At 43.3% G+C, this 20,975-nt stretch overlaps 1 protein-coding gene across 5 annotated transcripts in view; it reads right to left on the bottom strand.

Annotated features, from left to right (window-relative positions):
- Window positions 1-20,975, bottom strand: part of agtpbp1 (ATP/GTP binding carboxypeptidase 1) — a 217,711-nt gene that overhangs the window by 101,716 nt on the left and 95,020 nt on the right. For all 5 annotated transcript variants that reach the window (XM_055632933.1, XM_055632934.1, XM_055632935.1 and 2 more), the window contains 4 exons: window positions 11,279-11,410; window positions 10,728-10,821; window positions 3,332-3,369; window positions 1,612-1,820 (listed from right to left, as the gene is read on the bottom strand). In XM_055632933.1, coding sequence (XP_055488908.1) covers window positions 1,612-1,820; window positions 3,332-3,369; window positions 10,728-10,821; window positions 11,279-11,410 — 473 coding nt within the window. The remainder of the gene's footprint in view (window positions 1-1,611; window positions 1,821-3,331; window positions 3,370-10,727; window positions 10,822-11,278; window positions 11,411-20,975) is intronic.

Raw genomic sequence — 20,975 nt, 5'->3', positions numbered from 1 at the left:
GACTAACGTTGAAAAAGAAGGGCAGCCAGGAGAAGCCAGGAAACTACAGAATGGTGACCCAGACATCAAAAGGATTAGGTTATTTGAGAAGATTCCAAAGGACAGAATCTACCAGCATTTGGAAAGACAAGGTATATGGCAAATGGCATTTTGGGAAGGTAAACCAGGCTGGGACGTTTACGGTGAATGGTAAGGCTCTTTTAGATTAAAGGTGAGAGGGAAAATATTTGAAAGAGACCCATGGAGCAACATCTTGCGGGTGGTGGGTATATGGAATAAGCTGCCAGAAAGAGTGGGCAGTTACACGGGCAGTTTGGTTGATATTGTTGAAATGTGCCATGTTACTCTATGATTCTTAGTTATAGAAAGAAATACATGTTTGCAGTGAAAAAATCATTACTGCTAAATCATGATCACCCAATTTTAATTCATTTGCTCCAACCATACCTTCCACAGAATGCTTTATTATGTTATATGATTTTAATTTTCTAACATGCCCTTTCTATGTTCATGCAATTTGCTGCAAATGTCCTTGGTTGTCAATATCCACTCTTCAATTTCCAAATTTGGATCATCCTGATTTAATAGGTGCTTTTTGTTTGTTCAAATGCTTAAGCAGTGAATATAAAGTGCAAAGAAAAATGTTCTCAACATTAACTTTTGGTAAGTTTACTGGGCATCTTCTGACATACTTTAACATCAGTTCACTGCTTTCTGTCCTGCAGCCAGCTGGATATTCATTTCACCATTCATCTCCCATTACTTCAGATGCTCTTATCATATTCCGAAAGTGCTTTATCAAAAGTCCTTTTGGAAATCTGGATAAATTACATCTACTGCATTACCCTGAATGCTCTTGGAGTTTGGTAAAACTAGATCTTTGAATCCAAGCTGATTATTCATTATTGCTTTTTTTATTCCTACGTTATTGATGTTTTTCCCCCAATGGCTGTTATTCCATTATTTTTGTTCTATTTCTATAAATACATTTCCTGTACTTAGGCCCTTGGCCATCTTCTCGGAACATCAGTGTCATATTAGACATGTGACAGATATGGGTCTAAACATTTTTTGCAAAGAAACAATTCAATATGTATTAAAGTGCCTCTGCTATTTCTTTCTAAAATTACAAGTTTGCTTTAAAATCGATGAATATTGGTAGAGATATCGAAAACATCCCACAGATTTTCTTTCCAAAATGTTCTTTTGTCACTAAAAAGTTCTTTATGGCAGCATAAGAGATTTTAAGTTGACCATTTATTAAACAAATTTGATATTACTTTACATATATGTGATTTAGCTTTTTTGCACAGTTATAAAGCATGCAGGTATTAAATTAAGCTAATTAAAATTGCCTGATAATTAGCACCTTTCATTTTCCGACCCAAAATATGTGACTGTTAGGCATTACCTTCACACCAATGTTAGTAAGTGTAGTGGCAGCTGTTTAAAATGCAACATATAGTCTTGTATTCAGTAGCTCATCTTAATGGAGATGCCATCTAAGTTACAACACACATTTTTAAAAGAAATGCAATCGAATTTTCAACACATTGTGAAGGTTTTCCTTGCGTAATTGTGCATCAGTTCAGCACCAATTAAGGTACTTACTTGAGAAGTATTATACAAGACTTTCATTCCTTCAGCATCAACAAATGCTTTCCTTCCCAACTTAATACTTGTTATATTTTTGATGCAGGTTAAAATTCCTTTGCGGATCAGCATATGCCGATGCCTTGTGTCATGTCTGTGCCAGTCGATATAAATTGTAAGAAGAACAGGAAGGTATCCCCTATCCACTGACCTCCTGGCATTGGTTTCTGCAATTAAAAAAGAAACATATTCACCCTTATTTTCAAAATCTTCTCCATCTTTATGGAAAAAAAATGGGACCTTCTTCACAAACAGGAAGCATCTTCACTAAAAACCATTTTGCTCAACTTTTTTGGGGAGCTCCCATATGTCGTCCTGATGAATGAGTCTCCTGTTACGATAGCCCAGTATGGTTTTATTCTACCCCGTTTTGAGCCTCAGAGCCAGGCCGGCTACAACAGACCCAACTGTTGCTGTTGCCCCTTTCCTCTGAATGGTCATTCCCCACACCCAACAGTATCCCAAAGTGTATACTAGTTTTTGAGGGAAGTGCCCATAGAGGATTTCTGCATTCTGCCCACTCCATTTCCTGGTGATCAACCATGTACTTTTTGCATGTACCTTAGATGTGACCACCTGACTATAATTCTTATCTATGGCGATTTCATTCTCCCGGATGATCCCGAGGTTGTCCAGCCACAGCTTTAGTTCCCTCATGTCAGGAGCTGCAGCTGGACGTACTTCCCACAGGTGTAATCCTCAGGGGCACAAGGTCTTTTTGCCTTCCAACATACTGCAAGAGGGGAATACCAGCACACTAACTGCACTAAGTGCCATCTCCACGGCATTAAGACCCAGGAGGAGTTGCACAAAAAATAACAGACCTTACGTTATCTTACTATCACCCTCCGCTCAGCTTCCTTATTGAAACCACACGGACCAAAGCCTGAGCACTGAACCTCAACAAAGCACTTGTACTTCACCACAAACATGGCGGCTCTGCAAGTGTCTGCCTTCCTTTCATATATTACTAGGAGCTGTCACTCTGAAATGCTACTGGCTGCTTTTTTAATTTATCGCACTGCTCCTCCTCTCAGCTGCTCATTCCACAATGAAACTAAGATAGACACAAAATGCTGGAGTAACTCAGCGGGACAGGCAGTATCTCTGGAAAGAAAGAATGGGTGACATTTCGGGTTGAGACCCTTCTTCAGACTCTTGACCCGAAACGCCACCCATTCCTTCTATACAGAGATGTTACCTGTCTTGCTGAATTACTCCAGAATTTTGTGTCAATCTTCAGTGTAAACCAGCATCTGCAGTTCCTTCCTACAATGAAACTAACCTGGGTTTTCGCTAACAACTACTTTTAAAAACTACCACCCTGCTCCTCCTCTCAGCTGCTCACTCAACACTGAGACAGTCAGGTCCTGTAAGGGCTGACCCAAAATCTGAATTACATCGTGGAAAAGGCACAATGTGAAAATAGAAGTATTATCAACAAATTGGAGCAAAAGTCAAAAGTGATAGGATCCGGCGTGATCAAGAGTGGAAGTGCATGGGTGAAATGAAACAGTATGAGTGGAGTGGAGTTCAATGGAGTAATTGTCACTGTAGAATTATGACCAACAGAATCCAGGAAATGAAGGACAATAAGAAAAAACTGTAAAATTAATTTGTCATGAAAGAAAATCCCCATTCTTAACAATTAAGTTATACAGACATCCAAAGCACTTACTCGATCTTAGCAATGCCGCCAGTGTGTCTAATGAGACCCTGTAAGAAATAACACAGTTCATAGGGTGCAACCATTAACAAACTGCAGCAGGGACTAAAGTAAATAGACAAAATCTCATCAAAGAATTTACATTTAAACTGTTAAAGAGGAAGCTAATACACATCGATAGATTAATAAATTATATTTCTTATTTTACAATAAACTTTACATTTTATTTCAGTTGATGAATGAAGTTGACTTTGTAGTCCATTTGATATTACCTTTAAACCTGTTTAGCACAAGTAATACTAATCAGTTACTATTTTGTCCATGGTGAATGACAAAATAAAACAAAGATAAATAAAGTTGAAAGTTGCTGTTTTCTAATGCTGGCCTGATGTAATAGGTTTAAATAAAATGGTAATTGTAACTTGCAGACCTTGCTCAAAATCAAGCCCTATGGCTTATCCAAATGTTCACACTGGCATGAAAATGGGAAAGGCACTAAAGAATTATAATAAATACACAAATTGACAACATGATGCTTTAAACACAAACCATATGGTACAACATCTAAAAAGTGTGCAGCTTCAACTTGAATGCGATTTAGTCTAATTCAACATGTAACAATCCGAAAACCTATAAATACACATCATAAAGTACATCTGCCTCTGGGACAACTCGTGGCCAACAGTTTAGTTCCAATGAGGAGCAGGCAGAACTTTGGGGGTTCGAGTACAACCCCTGGGGCCCCTGTGTCACATTTAGTTCAGAGATACAGCGCACCGACCAGCGATCCCCCGCACACTACCCAACACATGTAGGGACAATTTATACTTATACCAAGCCTATCAACCTACAGATAGGGTTAGGGTTAGGGCAAGGGCAAGGGTTTCCTCCCGCACTCCAAAGGCGCATAGGTTTGTATAAATTGTCCCTAGTGTGTGTGGGATAGTGTGCGGGGGATCGCTGCTCACAGACTGGGCCAACAAAGGGGGGGGATCGGGGAAAGTGGGGGGGGGGGGTTGGAGAATGGGAGAAGGGAGGGAGAGGGGGAGAGGTTAGGGGGAAAAAGGATGTGAAGGGAGGTGGGGGGAGTGGAGAAGGGGGAGAAGAGTGGAGTGGGGAGAAGGGAAGGAGGGGGGAGAGGAGAGGAGAGGGGAGGGGGGGGAAAGGGTAAGGGGGAGTGGAGGAGGGATGGGAGCGGGAGGGGGTTAGAGGAGGGTGGAGGGGAGGGGGGAGTTCAGTCTACACTCACTGAATCCATCCCTGTAAAAAGTTATAGAGGCGGTGATTGGATCTGGATTTGAACCAATACATCTAGAAATAAACTTGAACGACTCGGACATCTTTTCGGTATTTTTTTTTTAAACTGTGCTCCTTTTAATTTTACCAAACTAGCCACTTCAACATGACCACAAAACATTTGACTAAGGATTAATACTTTGGTGAACAATTGATGATAACTTTGAGAAACTGCTCTTCTTTTCAAATTTCCACTTATCTGAACATGAAACCAGTCATTGATCAACCCAAATGGACATTATTTGGGAATATAATTTTGAAGAAAACATTTTGGAATATAATAATTTTTCTTGACATAATGAAAAGCTGTGGTATGGTACAGTTTTATTTTGCTGAAAAAAGATTTATCATATAAAAGAAAGTATTTGTAAACAAGATTGTCTGCTCCAGTATAAATGAATAACTCAATTTAAAATTACTAAAATGCTAAAAAAACTTAAATTGTGTCACTTAGGAGTTATGATATATACACCAGTCAATTCTTCGAAATTAAAAAAAACAAAACATGCCTTTTATGATGTTATGTATAAAAACAACTTAATTTTAAGAGCATTTTGTAGATCTATAAAAGGGTGCAATTTGGAGAGAGCTGTTCTGATGATAAATTCCGTGTGGGAATCTTGGTTCAATTTGGGGGAACCCAGCTTCCAATATGATACATTTTAAACCTGCACCGCGGGAATATTTTGAACTGAAAATTGCTTAATCTTTTGCACATGAATGATTTCTCCCATGTGAAATGCAGAAGAAAACCAGAACAATCCACTTAAATCTCAGGCTAAATGTGCAAAGGACAAAATATTAATTACTTCTAACTATTATAATACAATTATGGGGAAAAGAAGTTGCTGGTAATAGAGAAATACAATTGATGAAAACAATGGATTTTTACCAAAATGTTAATAGACTGCATGCGGCAAGCGCGACCAAACTGGAAGCGGGGGCCTCGTGGAGGTCGAGTGATCCCCGTAGAGAGCCTGTCCCACGAGCATGCGACTGCATGCGGCGAGCGCGACCAAACTGGAAGCGGGGGCCACGCGGAGGTCGAGTGATCCCGTACGAGTTGACGTGAAGTTCGAGCGAAGTCCATGGGAAGTTTGCGCGTGACGTACGGTGTCAAGACGCCGCGTACGCCGTCTAGACGCTGCGCACGCCTGTTGAGGCGGTGCGCACGGCCTCAATGCGGTTGCAGGCCGGCAGGCGGTTGGCGCGTGGAATTTTTGGACAGTGTAGGTTTTTCAGAGCCCCGCGCGATGTCGGGACCAGCTCCGCACAACTCCATACGGCTCCGGCGATCGAAGTGGGACAGGCCCCGCGAGGTTGTACGGCTCAAGCGACTACGTTAGGTCGCGCTTGCCGCATGAAGTCGCATGCTCGTGGGACAGGCCCTGAAGACTGGTGGAAGAACTGGGAAGGGGATAGAGAGAGAAAGCAAGGACTATCTGAAGTTAGAGAAATCAATGTTCATACCGCTCGGGTGTAAACTACCCAAGCGAAATATGAGGCACAGTTCCTCCAATTTTCGTTGGGCCTCACACTAACAATGGAGGATGACAGAAAGGTCAGATTGGGAATGGGAGGGGGAGTTGAAGTGCTGAGCCACCAAGAGATCAGGTAGGTTAAGATGGACTGAGCAGAGGTGTTCGGTGAAATGATCGCCGAGCCTGCGTGATTGACAAAACTTGTCTTCTAAATTCCAAAGCACCACTCAAGTACAAGTTGTCAATGACTGATGCTAATACTCAGTAAGAAAAATTATGCTAATGAGATGCCAGAATCTTATCTTGTGCCAGAAAGATGTTTATTCTGAATGCTGGCGTTATTAGCAAGATTAATTATCATACAGCCAATACAGTGGAGGTACTCTTTCTTACAGGACTGATGGACCAGGATTCTGATCCAAAAAAATGAAGGAAACTGTCCAAGAATGTCCACAGTGCATAATTTGGAAGAGAGCTTGGTGATAAAGTAAGCTGGTACTTTGCTTCTCCAGACTTTGAACCACATCCATCTCAAAAATCCTCATCGGAATCCATCTATTGATATCTTTATTCACTTTCCACCTGACAATTATAATATTCTTCAACCAGGCCTCTCAGATTTTGCTTGACAAAAAGAGCTGCAGTAACTCAGCGGGTCAGGCAGCGTCTCTGGAGAAAAGGAATAGATTACGTTTCAGGACGAGATCCTTCCCTATCCACTCTCAGATCCCTTGTCCTGAATAACCAAAAACTCTGCTGACCTTGTCTTAATTCAGACCAAGTCCATTTACCCAATTGCCCTGTATTCATTAACCTACAATCAGCTGCCCCCTCAGTAATTCATATAATTTTCAATTCACAACTTGGCCTGCACGCCATACTCCTACAACGCAATCTTTGAACTTCACCCAGCCTTACAATATTCCAAGTAATCGGCGTACCTTCAATACTGTCCTCTTGACCTCACTTGATCTTAAAAATCAATCCACCATTGCCGCTGAAGCCATCAGTCCAAAACTCTGTGATTATCTCCCTAAATCCAGAGTGAAAACAATATATTTCTTACAATATAATTCTATCACCAACACTGACACTATTACCTATTTGCCAGCACAGTGACTCAGCTGGTAGAGCTGCTGTCTCACAGCACCAGAGACCTGGATTCGATCCTTCTCTCGGGCGCTGTCTGTTCGGAGTTTGCACATTCACCGTGTGACCGCATGGGTTTCCTCCAGGTGCTCTGGTATCCTTCCACATCCCAAAGACGTGCGGGGTTGGTACATATTAGGCCTCTGTAAAATTGACTCTGATGTGCAGGGAGTTAATGATAAAGTAGGATAATATAGAACTAATGTGAATGTGTGATTTGCAGTCAGTGTGGACACGGTGAGCTGAAGGGGCCCTTTTCATGCTGCATCTCTACACTACATCCCTTCCTCTGTGTCCCCCATTACAAAGTAGGAATGCGGAACAGGAATAGGTCACAGAGCCTCCCAGAGTTCTTCTGCTCTAATTATAACCCTATGCTCCCTCATTACATACTCACTAAAATTCATTCAATTACTCTGATTTGATCACCCAACTTTCAGTATTCAAAATAATTCAAAAGAATTCAGTATTCAAAAGAAATCCAAAGTTAATTATTTGCTGATTTACTTTGCCCAGGAGTGCACAAATAACTCTACATATAGTCACATCATATTTCTGCATTGCTGGAGCACAATTGTCATCCTTTGCACTCCAGCCCCTACAATGTTAGGTCATCATCCAATTGACGTTTTATATGTATTTTATGCATATGCACATCAGCATTTAATGATATGCACAACCACAGCATCTAGCTCCTTGAAATTTAGAGAATACTCTGAATTATCTTTCGTAGTCCACAGAAAAAGAAAATTGTACTTGTCCAAAAGGTCTCTGGTAGAGCTGGTTGTTGACTTAAGGAAGTGGGGGCTGTAAACAACCCGTCCTCATCAAGAAACTGCTGTGGAGATGGTCAACAGCTTCAGGTTCCTAGGCATCCATATCACTAGCAACCTAAACAAATACCTTCACATGCAGTGATCAAGAAAGCACATTAGCTATTTACTTTCTTAGGTATGCGAGAAGAATTGGCATCCCTGGCCAAGTCCGTGGTCCCTGCCTGCTTCAAAAGATCCACCATTGTACCAGTGCCAATGAATGCCTCTCCAGCTTGCTTGAATGACCACCGACCGGTGGCCCTCACCTCGGTAGTCATGAAATGCTTCGAGAGGCTGATCAAGAATCACATCTGTGCCTTCCTCCCTCGCACCATGGACCCGCTGCTGTTCGCATACCGTCTGAACAGATCCACGGATGATGCGGTCTCCCAGGTTCTGCACACCACCCTCTCTCACCTTGACAGCCAGAAGGGGGCTATATGAGGATGCTGTTCATTGATTTCAGTTCAACTTTCAATACCATAGTCCCCACCAGACTTGCTGAGAAGCTGCTGGAACTGAGGCTGAACGTTCCCCTGTGTGCCTGGGTCCTGGACTTTCACACCGCCAGACCCCAGGTGGTCAAGATGGGGAGACAACCCTCTCACCCTGAACACAGGATCCCCCCAGGGTTGCGTCCTCAGCCCCCTACTGTACTCCCTGTACACACATGTGTGGCCAGGTTCAGCTCCAACTCTATAATCAAGTTTGCTGATGACACTGTGGTGGTGGGCCTGATCTCCGATAACGATGAGAAGGCCTACCGGGAGGAGGTGGCTGATCTGGCACTCTGGTGTCAGAACAACAGCCTCCTCTTGAATGTCCCAAATACTAAGGAGCTGATTGTGGACTTTAGAAGGGCACAACAACCAAGGACATACACTTAGCACTTCAACTCCCCCTCCCACTCCGTCTCCGACCTCTCTGTCCTGGGTCTCCTCCATGGCCACAGCGAGCAGCACCGGAAACTGGAGGAACAGCACCTCATATTCCGTTTGGGGAGTCTGCATCCCGGGGGCATGAACATCGAATTCTCCCAATTTTGTTAGTCCTTGCTGTCTCCTCCCCCTCCTCAGCCCCCCTGCTGTCTCCTCCCATCCCCCAGCCTTCGGGCTCCTCCTCCTTTTCCCTTTCTTGTCCCCGCCCACCCCCGTCCCCGATCAGTCTGAAGAAGGGTTTCGGCCCGAAACGTTGCCTATTTCCTTCGCTCCATAGATGCTGCTGCACCCGCTGCGTTTCTCCAGCTTTTTTGTGTAACCAAGGACATACACGTCACTGGGAATAAATGGGACTACTGTTGATAGGGTGAGCAGCTTTAAATACCTGGGAGTCCACACAACAGAGGATCAGACATGGGCAACACACACTGCGTGCTGGTGAGTAAGGCAAGGCAGTGCCTTTACCACCTCAGGCAGCTGAGGAAATTCAGAGTCTCTCTGAAGATCCTTCAGTGCTTCTGCTCTGGGGCTGTGGAAAGCATCTTGTTCGGCAACATCTCAATCTGGTTTGGAAACAGCTCCTCCCAGGACAGGAAGGCTCTGCGGAGAATAGTGCGTTCGGCTGAACGCACTATGGGAACAACACTCACCCCCCTGCATGACCTATACACCAGGAGGTGCAGACCACCCCAGCAACGGACTGTTCCAGCTGCTACGGTCAGGCAAGCACCTCCGCTGTCAAGCTGTGAAAACTGAGAGGGTGAGACTGAGTTTCTTCCCACAGGCCACCAGGGCTGTAAACTTTTATCTCACTAAGGACTAAGTTACTAATTTACTGTTGTGTTGTGTTGTGTCTTTTTTCAATTTCTTTTTCCTAAAATGTAAATACTGGTTCTGTTCTATTGTTCTGTTCTTTTTGCACAATCCGCAGGCATTGCCACTTTCATTTCACTGCACATCTTGGATGTGTATGTGACAAATAAACTTGACTTGACGTCCATGAGGATTCTCACTAACTTCTGCAGACACGCAATTGGAAATATTCTTATTGGATGCACCTCAGCCTGGTATAGCAACTGCTGACCGCCTGACCCTGGAGAGAGTGGTGGACACAGCCCAGTACATCACAAATGTATTACTTGCTTCCATCCTCTCCATCTTCATGGTGCTTGGCGTCAGGAAGGCTGGAAAATATTGTCAAGGATGCCTATCACCCTGGTCATTCCCTTTTATTTCTACTACCTCTTGGGAGAAGATGAAGGATCTTCTTGGTCCCGATGTCCTGATGTAAAAGAACAGCTTATTTCCCTCTGCTTTCAGGCTCCTGAGCAAATCACAGCTATCACACCCCTGCCCCTAGTCTCAATTACAGCTCATGTATTATAAGTATTATATTATACAATGTATTATACTTTAATTTTGTTTGCACTATTTCAAATTGCACTACAATCTTTGCATCCATTTTTTTTCCACTGGTCATTTATTTCTTGTCATATTATTATATTTGTATACTTTTTTGTGTACTCTATGAGCTTTATGCAAATAATTAATAGCATTGCACCCTGGTGTATATGACAATAAACAAAGCTGAATGTGATCTTCTGCACAAAAGGCATTTTCAAAACCTATAACACGGGAAAAATGAAAAAGTACAGCATTTTAAAACATTACTGCTATTTTTTGTTTGTTAATGCTGAAACTAGACACAAAATACAAGAATAGTACCTACTTTACAAGACTTGTATTCTTCCTACTGAAAGGACCAATAATCTTGAACATAAGTTCCACAACACCATTTTTGCCCAAGGATATGGCATTGACAGCTGTAAGCACAAGTGGCAAACATGATCAATACAAATCATGCATTGGGTACAAGACTCAAACAAATTCCAGAAGTGTTTCAAAGGTGAACATGAAAAACTGTGTACAATGTATTTTCAACGGTGATTCTGGAACAAATTGGTAACTTCATGTAAACTACACTGAAATCAAAGTGGACTCGCACTGATGATTTTCTTACATCTGAACCATTTGCAAACCTAAATTGCAAAGGACAAATATTCAAATAGTCCTGTCCCTCAAATAGTCCAGTACAATGCAGTGGTTTTCAAAATTATCCGTCATTATTTTAATTGCCTTAATTTATTATTTTTTCTTTACATTCATTCATTACTTTAAAGAGATGGATTCAACTGACTCCTCAAAGCAGCCAAAAATGCTTCTGAAGTCAATGAACCTGTTAGTGAAATGTCTTTTCTAAGTGCAATACCCCATGCTTACCATTGTTGGAATACACTCGCAACAGTTGCAGACAAGGTAAAATGAGTTTGAAGTTCTGCAGGTTTTGTTTCACTAAATTCAATGTAATGCCCAAGGCTCCATTAATCCTGGCTTTGACTCCAAACTTTTTGTCTGGTCAAGAAAATAAAAAGAAAGAATGACATAACAACATGAAAATTGCCTGAACAATGCATAACAGTACTCAGAGATTTTTCTAGATCTTTTGAAAGATTTCTAACTTTTTTTAAATTAATTGACCATTTCACTATTTCCTAGTATTTGTCTTTCTGATGTAATAGTTGAGAATTATTTTGAATTAGCTTTCAAAAGTCAAAGATTAATGTGGCTTTGGGGGAAACCTGATGAACATAGAAATGAATAACACGACAATTAGAGGTAGATAGAACAATCGTTTCAATGGTCTTCAGAATACACTTGAATGACCTAAAAATATCAATACAGGTGCACAACCTTTTATCTGAAATTGGGACCAGCCACTTCTCGGATTTCGGAATTTTTCGGATTTCTGAATGGAAGATTTTTAGCGTAGATTAAGTAGGTAGCGCGGGGCGGCTTGAAAAGTCTGGAGCGGCTGCCTCCTCCCCGGAGTCCGGGGAATCATTGTACATCATTGCTTAAATGTTAGTCAGTTAGTTTGGAGGGATTTTATGTGGTGGGGGGGGGGGGGGTGAAGGGGGAAACTTTAATTCTTAGTCCCCTACCTGGTCGGAGAGGCGGGGGAGCTGGCAATGCCTTACCGGGTCGCCGTGCAGTAAGCTCCAGAGAGCTGTGGCCGCCGACTCTCAACATCGCGGAGCTGGGGGCTGCGGGCTTCCGGCCGCGGGCGGCGCCGGTTGGAGCTCCGACCCCGGCAACTCTACCCCTGGCCGCGCGGCGCTCCAAATCCAGCGCCGCCCGCGGCCGGACGCCCGCAGCCCCAGCTCCGCGATGTTGGGAGTCGGCGGCCACAGCGCTGGGATACCAGTGGGGAGCGGGCAATGCCTTACCGGGTCGCCGTGTGGTAAGCTCCGGAGCGCTGTGGCCGCCGACACACAACATCGCGGAGCTGGGGCTGCGGGTGGCCGGCCGCGGGCCGCGCTGGATTAAGGAGGCAGCCGCTACAGTAGTACAGACCAGGGTTGACCGTGGGTCGTTTCGGGTCAAGTTTGGCGCCAAACGCGAGCTTTGGTGTGTAGACGACATCCTGGGAAAAAATGTCTGGTTTTCGGAGCTTTTCGGTTTCCGGAACTCCGGATAAAAGGTTGTGCACCTGTATCAATTTCCATGACCATCTCCAAGTTACTTTTATTGGATTCATAAAAGATACATTATTTTTGTTTCTATAATACATCAGTCTAAAATAGGTATGAAGTCACTGAAAAAAAATTAGGTATATCTCATGATCCCTTTATACTAATGATCATGTTTTTCAAAAAATGCTCTTGTAGTGCAAAAGTTCCAAAAGCCTATTTTTCCCTCAGTCACATTTCAGAAAGTTGATTTTTTTTTCTCCAGCCATAGTTCACTGAAATGATAACCATCGACTAAAGCTGTTCGCTTCTTTAAATTGTACTCCCTACCATTATCCCATTTCACATACCGACCTTAAAAGCAGGCTGTGATGAATTTGTCTCATTGGTTTTAGTGTGACTATTCCACAAAATTGTAAGACCTAGTGAGAATCCCATGTACCTTCACTTCAGATACTAGTTTCCAAATGTAGAAACTATAAATGAAACACTGATACCAATAGTATGTGAGCATGAAGCTATTGGATCATAAAATGTAAACTGCTTTTGGAAGGAAGTCTGCCATCCTTATTGGATCTGGCCAATCACAGCCATCGCTCTTGGTTCTATTCCAGAGATCTCAGCACACTAATGGTTAAAGCAGACCTAAAAACTGCAAATGTAACCTTCTTGCAGACGAACCAAGAAACTACAGGCCAGTTAAGCCAACATTTGACATTAGAAAAATTCCAGAATCAATTATTGAACTATTAGCTGGAAAGTAGAACCATCTGTCGATGAGTATATCTCAATTTCCAGAAAGGTTTTGATATAATGCCACACAAACGTTATTGCAAATATCTGTATTAAGAGATACACTGAGAGTAATATATTAGTATGAAGATAAAATGGAAAGACAAATGAATATAATATGGAAAATGTGGAGTTATCCCTTTGGAAGAAAACAGAATATTGTTTAAATATTCCTGCACAGGAGGAGTTAACAAGAAAGGAGGCACATAGATTGTTGGCCTTGTTTGCAAAAGGGTACGGAAAATATGCTAGTGACAACATTTTACAAGCAACAAACCAGGTCAAGAGATATACTTCAATGTTCAACAGTGCCATTAATATCCACGGTGATTATGTGCTTTGAGAGATGAATTATGACACACATCAATTCTTGCCCTAGTAAAAGACCAGAATGGACCCACTACAATGTTTTTGCACCTAAAGTTTTTGCAGCATCTTCAACCTAACTAGATCAAGGTAGAGGACATCAATAGCACCTGTGCCCATTGAGATATACTTCAATGTTCAACAGTGCCATTAATGTCCACGGTGATGATGTGCTTTGAGAGATGAATTATGACACACATCAATTCTTGCCCTAGTAAAGACCTGGACCCACTACAATTTACCTACGGCCATAATAGATCAATAGAGGATGCAATTTCCCTGTGAATTTTTTTAGCCAATCCCAGGTGTGGACGCGACTACGGAATGAAGGCAAGCCATTTTATGCAGAGAGCATCCCGATCTAGGATATAGCAGGGATGACGGATCTCATGAGCTTTTCCAGTCCATTGTTGTATTTGGTTTTTGGTAGGAATTGATATTTCTGCTGCAGGATTGTTCACAATTAACAGCTCGTTTATGTGCCTATAATAACAAAATACAGGATCATCACGACTAAGTCCACTTAGCCCTCAGCTAAAGTTTATGTACAAATCTTCAGTGAAAGTTCAGACCGATGTTTCCTCACAAACACAAGGACACTAAGGCCAAGTGTAAACCATCAAATCAAGCCTCGGATTATGTGGCACAACTGTTGGGCATCTTAACGAGTTAAGCCATCTGGGGACCTAGCAATAAATATCATCATGATTTAATTATGATAAACTATTTGCTGATTTCCCTTAATCTCGATAGATTGACATTTACATGGATGTGGTTCATTATATTGATTTTCAAGGAAAAGTCCTCCCACTGACATCATGTGTAATAAAGCCATAAATAAGCCAAAAGTACATTAAGTTGCAGAATCACCATTATCCAAAATTATAAAATCAATGTTCCATTTTGTATGAGTAACATCATATTTCACTGAAATATTTAGCAGCACAAAATATGTGCTGACCTCTAATATATGATTTATACATTAATGCCCCTTTACAAATTCTTTCAAAGACATGCTCGAATTGTTAAAAGAAACACACCCTCATGAACAAAATTTCATGAGTTCCATAAAACAGACTATAAACTTAGATTTAAACATCTTTTACGCATAAAAGTCATTTATTGCAAATAAAAGAGAAAATAAAATGTCTTATTAAATGAGGAGGCTACATTGAAAATGTGTCTGGCTGAATAATCCATGGGATAGCGTGACAAGTCAGTTAAATAGCTGGTCTAAATGAGCACAACATTCCTCATTACGTGCTTTTTATGTACAAAGCCGTGCTCTGAACCAAGCACAGGATTTTGTATAAAATATGCCCGAACAATGTACAGGCTAATTATACGCTTTGAAACATGCCTCAATTTAGAGCTTAAATGAAGAGGATTCATGGAAAGATGAATAAAATTTGATGGGAGCCAGATGATTGTGGAGAAGTTTATTTTTATAACGTCATTAAACCATCAAAAGTTCAACTGATTAAAATATGTTATAAACAGGAGCGAGAACTGGAGAATACAAGAATATCAGTGATTTAAAAAAAAATCAAAAATGACATAATTGTCCCTAATTCAATGAAATGACATGGTGATTCAGCGGAATCTGCAAAAGAATCACTAATGCTTACTTAGTCATATCATATTAAGACAATACGCAAGATGGGAACTTGGGTAATCTTCTGTTTGGACCCATTTATAATATCACAAATATCACTGAACATTTCATCTGAAATAATGCATTTACTTCATTTTATCTTTAAAGTTACATTTTAAATCTCTTCAATGACAACATTTGCACTGCACTTAAAAGAAGCATATAACGACTTATTAAATCATGTTGTGACAGTTCAGAATCGGATTATGTACTTAGATAACTCAAACCAACAATCCACCGTGGTCTTAACATGGTTGAAAAAAAGCCTACATAAAGCAAAATAAGAGTTTACAAAAAAAAGACCAGGGTTAAAGGAACGCAGAGTTTAACAAGTGATGTGGAAAGAAGGGGTGTGTGGGAGATATGGAGATGGTATGATGCGAGAAGAGGCTCCAGAGATGGGAATGGCTGAGGACCTAGAGAGAATGCAGCACAACTATGAAGGAACTAGCAGCCAAAACAGACTTCGGAATTAAATACGTGGTACTTTGAATAGCCTAGAAGGTTTTGAAGTTAGTTTCCAGAAGATAGAAGATTCAAAGGTTTGGAAAAGATAGAATTAACAACATAAATTGATTCAGCAGCTGATCTGCTGAAGTAGAAGTGAGGATAGCCTATGTTGAAATTAATGCTAACTGTCGCTTAAAACTAAAATGGAGGCAAAAGCTCAACTCAGCACAAAATAGCACAGTGGAAGATAGTTTGATTCAGCCCAAGTCAGTGACCCAGGAATATGATGGCAGTCAATAGCAAAGGTATAGATTATTCCAGAGACTGAAAGAAAATGGCCAAAGTCTTCTTCAGATGAAATTATTGGAAATCAAGAAGTAGATAAAGTAAAAATGTAATACAGGTATTATCATTTGTGATTGGTTTGTCCATATCAATATTGTGGGAAGTGCTGATCTGAATGAAGTGACAACAAACAAAGTTGTGCTGGAGATGAGTATCGATCTGGAGAGCAGCATTGTCGAGAAATTGAGGCAAATTAGAAACATATTTGACAAGGATCTGCATGATAGGCTGCTCTGGAAGGTTACATTGCATGGGATCCAAGGAGAGATAGCTGACTGGATGGAAAATTAGCTTCATGGAAGGAAGCAGAGGATGATGGTGGAAGGTTGCTTTTCGGCCCGGAGGACTGTGACTAGTGGTGTGCATCAGGGTTCAGTACTGGGACCATTGCTGTTTGTTATCAATGATCTGGATGAGAACATACAAGGCACAATTAGTAAGTTTGGAGAGTACACTAAAGTGTGTAGTATTACAGATTGCAAAGATGGTGTTGCAGCAGGATTAATGGAGTTTAATACAGATAAGTGCAAGGTGCTACATTTTGGGAAGTCTAAAAGCCCTGTCTCACGGTAAGAGTTCATTCCAAGAGTTCTCCCGAGTTTGCCCTGATTCGAACTTAGATTACGATTTACGGTAATGGCCACTCGTCGGTACTCGGGGCTATCGTGGACATTTTTCAACATGTTAAAAAATCTTCATGAGTCTTCCCGTGCTTACGAGTCTTCACGAGTACCTGCCGTTAGTGTTACGAGCCGCTAAGAGACGTCCCCGAGTTCTGACATACCCGCTATGTTCATTCTCCGTGCTTACCACGAGTTTGATTTTTTTTTAAACTCAGGAGAGCTCTTGGAATGAACTCGTACCATGGGACAGGGCTTTAACCAGGGCAAGTCTACACTGTGAATGCTAGGAATTAGGGAGTGTTATAGAATAGAGGGATTTAAGTGTGCAGGTATATAGTTCTTTGAAAATGGTCAATCACAAATAATAATAATAATAATAAATTTTAGTTTTGGGCACCTTTCAGACATCTCAAGGACACCTTACAAAGATTAACAGGAATAAAAAAACATATAATCAGAATAAAATAAATAATAAAGACATCACAGAAACACAAATTAAAAACAGAATTCAGTCCAAAAACAAAAAATCAAAAACACAATGTGAAGAGAGAGCAGCGGCAGCTAAAGCGCGCCAGCGTCCACTCTCTCTTCATGGCAGCCATCTTGGACAAAGACTAACAGGATTACGTACAGACAAAAAATCATCCCCCCACAATGGATACCACTGTGGGGGAAGGCACAATGTCCAGTCCCCAACCCGAAGTTCACCCAAAGTCAGGCCTATTGAGGCCACCGCAGTTGCCTCTACGGAGGCCCGATGTTCCTGGCCGTTCTCACCGGGTGGTGTTGCCCCGGCGTCGGGAGAGTCCACTCAGCGGCTGGGCCACCTGGAACGGCCGCTTCCTGACTGGTGACCGCGGCTTCTGAAGCCGACAAGGCCGCGCCGGTTTGGAGCTCCCAGGCTCCCGATGTTGAAATCGGCGCCGCCGCCCGCTCCGCAGACCCGCAGCCCGGAGGTGTTGAACTCGGCGGTCTCAGCTCACCGGAGCTCCAGCGCGTCGATCCAGCGCGGCGACCCAGGCAAGGCATCGCCCGCTCCGCTCCACGATAGCGCTCCAGCGCTGTGCCGCCACCGAGGCCGAGGTGCTGGGCGGTCCCCGCCAGGAAACGGCGCTCCAAGCCCGCTGATAGGCCGCGAGGACGGGTCAAGAAGGGTTTTGTCACATTGGCCTTCATCAGTCAGAGTATTGAGTATAGAAGTTGGGAGGGTATGTTACAGTTGTACAAGACATCAATGAGGCCACATTTGGAGTATTATGTTGAGTTTTGGGCACCATGTTATAGGAAAGATGAAGCTGGAAAGGGTGCAGACAAGATTTACGAGATTGAGGGCCTGAGCTACAGGGTCGCAGACTAGGACTTTATCCTCTGGAGCTCAAGGGAATGAGGGGTGATCTTGTAAGGTGTATATGATCATGAGAATAACAGATAGGGTAAATGCAGTCTTTTTTCCAGATTAATTGAATCAAGAAGAGAACATAGGTTTAAGCTGAGTGGGGGGGAAATTTAATAAGAAGCTGAGGTGCAGCTTTATTCTTTACACAAAGGGTGGTGGGTATATGGAACGAACTGTCAGAGGAGGTAGTTGAGGCAGGTATAATCACAATGTTTAAAATGTACGGATTAAATGTGAAATTAAAATATACATTTAAATAGGATAGGTTTAGAAGGAAGGTACACAAAAAAGCTGGAGAAACTCAGCGGGTGCAGCAGCATCTATGGAGCGAAGGAAATAGGTAACGTTTCGGGCCAAAACCCTTCTTCAGACTGATAGGGGGTGGCGGGGAGAAGGAAGGAAAAAGGGGAGAAGGAGGAGCCCGAGGGCGGGGGGATGGGAGGAGACAGCTCGAGGGCTAAGGATGGGGAGGAGACATCAAGGGCTAACAAAATTGGGAGAATTCGATGTTCATGCCCACGGATGCAGGGTCCCCAAGTGAAATATGAGGTGCTGGTCCTCCAATTTCCAGTGTTGCTCACTCTGGCAATGGAGGAGACCCAGGACAGAGAGGTCGGATTGGGAATGGGAGGGGGAGTTGAATTGCTGAGCCACCGGGAGGTCAGGTAGGTTCTTGCGGACCGAACGGAGGTGTTCAGCGAAACAATAGCCCAACCTCCGCTTAGTCTCCTCCCCTTTTTCCTTCCTTCTCCCCGCCACCCCCTATCAGTCTGAAGAAGGGTTCCAGCCCGAAACGTCACCTATTTCCTTCGCTCCATAGATGCTGCTGCCCCCGGCTGAGTTTCTCCAGCATTTTTGTGTACCTTCGATTTTCCAGCATCTGCAGTTCCTTCTTGAACATTAGGTTTAGAAGGATATGGGTCATCCACAAGCAGGTGGGACTGGTGTAGATGGGGCATGTTGGTCAATGTGGGCATGTTGGGCCGAAGGCCCTGCTTTCTTGTCTCTGAGTCTGAGTAACAATGATGCATCATTCCTCAATGCTTTCCTGCTCACTTCGAAAGGGAGAACACCAATGTTCCTTCACAGGCCCGCACCCCCCCCCCCATCCCGATTACACCGTGATCTCAGTTACTGCGGCCAATGGCACATCCTTCATAAGGGTGGGCTTAATGGTGTACCTGGCCACATTCCAAAAATCATTCTTAAATGGTCCAACTTGGTGACATGCCTCAGTGACACTCATGTCTGTTGTAATGAACTGCTTTCAGAGGTTAGTTATGATGCACACCAACTCCTACTTTATTAGTCAGGACATGGACCCCCTACAATTTGCCTCCCAGAACCACAGATAAACAGCGAATTATAGATTTCAGGAAGGAAAAGCATCTTCATCGAAAGGATGGCAATGAAGAGTGTCAGCAGTTTCAAGTTCCAGGAAAACATATCTCTGAAGATCTGTCCTAGACCCAGCACATTGATACAATGACATAAAAAACTCATCAACGCCTCTACTTCCTTCAAAGACTGAGGAGAATTGGTAGTACACCAAATACTATAATCAGACTTCTACAGGGGTACATTAAAGAGCATATAGACTGGTTGCACCATAGCTTAGTTTGTTAACTCGAATGCACAAGAACGAAGAAGGGTGCAGAAGGTGATGGGCATTGCCTGGTTGCTCATGAGCATTGAACTCCCCACCTTTGAAATGATTAACAGAAAGTACTGCCTCAAAATGGAAGTCAATATTATCATAGACCAGGCACGTGCCGTCAGAGTAGGCAAGGTAAGCACTGCCTACCCTGACTAAAATTATAACATGGTAATTACTAAATATAAATAGTAAAGGCATGGGAGAATTATGCCTATCTAAGAGATCGATCTCTTAGGTAGACATAATTCTCCGTGCCTTCATCAGCAGCGCTTGTAACCCTTGAAGGTCTGTGCAGCCCACGTGCCGTCAGCGCTGCTGGAAGCCATCAATTTCAAGCGGGGCTGAAGGCAGCTGAAATTCTGCCTTTGCAGCACTGAGCATGCGCAGCAGCCTACTGCCCATGCGCAGCGCTAGTTTCTTGGCGGGGTTTTCAAATATGGATTGGCATTATTTTAAGTGTATCTTAGGAAACAGAGAGAGCTCGTGTACCAATGATGTGGTAAGTACATTTCTTGGTGATGTTTTTAAATACAGTATTTCCCGGGGTGTGGGGGGGGGGGGAGAGCTCCTTTCACAGTGTCTGGGGAGTCTGGCCCGGAGTAAAGTTGCGGGAAGGGTAGGGGCGTTGTGAAGGAGGGGATCTGGTTTATACCAGTAACCCATTTGCGACGCCCCTTGCACGGAGTCACCGCATTGTGGCCGGGGGGGGGGGGGGGGGGGGGGGGGGAAGAGCGAGCAGAGCACCGCCGGCCGGACAGCGGAACTGGCCGCCACCTCAGCGCCTTCTGCTGGCCCCTGCTCACCTCTGGCAGCTCTCCATCTAAAAACCTCTCTCCTGCCGCTGTGGGAATTTAATGTAAGGATTTGCAGGAAGCAGATGACATGAGCGAGCGGCAGGTGAGAGGTGTTCAGACGGAAAGCACTGCCAGAGGTGAGCGGGCCGGCAGAAGGCGTTGAAGTGGCGGCAAGTTCTGATGTCGGGTCCCGGCGGCCATTCGCAGCTCCCTGAGTTGCTTCTATCCCCGGCTACAATGCGGTGGCTTCGCGCCCGGAGAGCTGCGACAGCAGTGAGTGAGTTACTGGCATTATCCCCGACCCCTTCCTTCTCAACACTCCTGCCCTCCCCACAACTTTACCCCTGGCACAGACTCTCCACACGCTGTG

The sequence above is a fragment of the Leucoraja erinacea genome, chromosome 3 (assembly GCF_028641065.1).
Source record: "Leucoraja erinacea ecotype New England chromosome 3, Leri_hhj_1, whole genome shotgun sequence".
NCBI classification, from domain to species: domain Eukaryota; kingdom Metazoa; phylum Chordata; class Chondrichthyes; order Rajiformes; family Rajidae; genus Leucoraja; species Leucoraja erinaceus.
The sequence above is the reverse complement of the archived record's forward strand: the minus strand, read 5'-3'. Positions and strand labels throughout refer to the sequence as shown.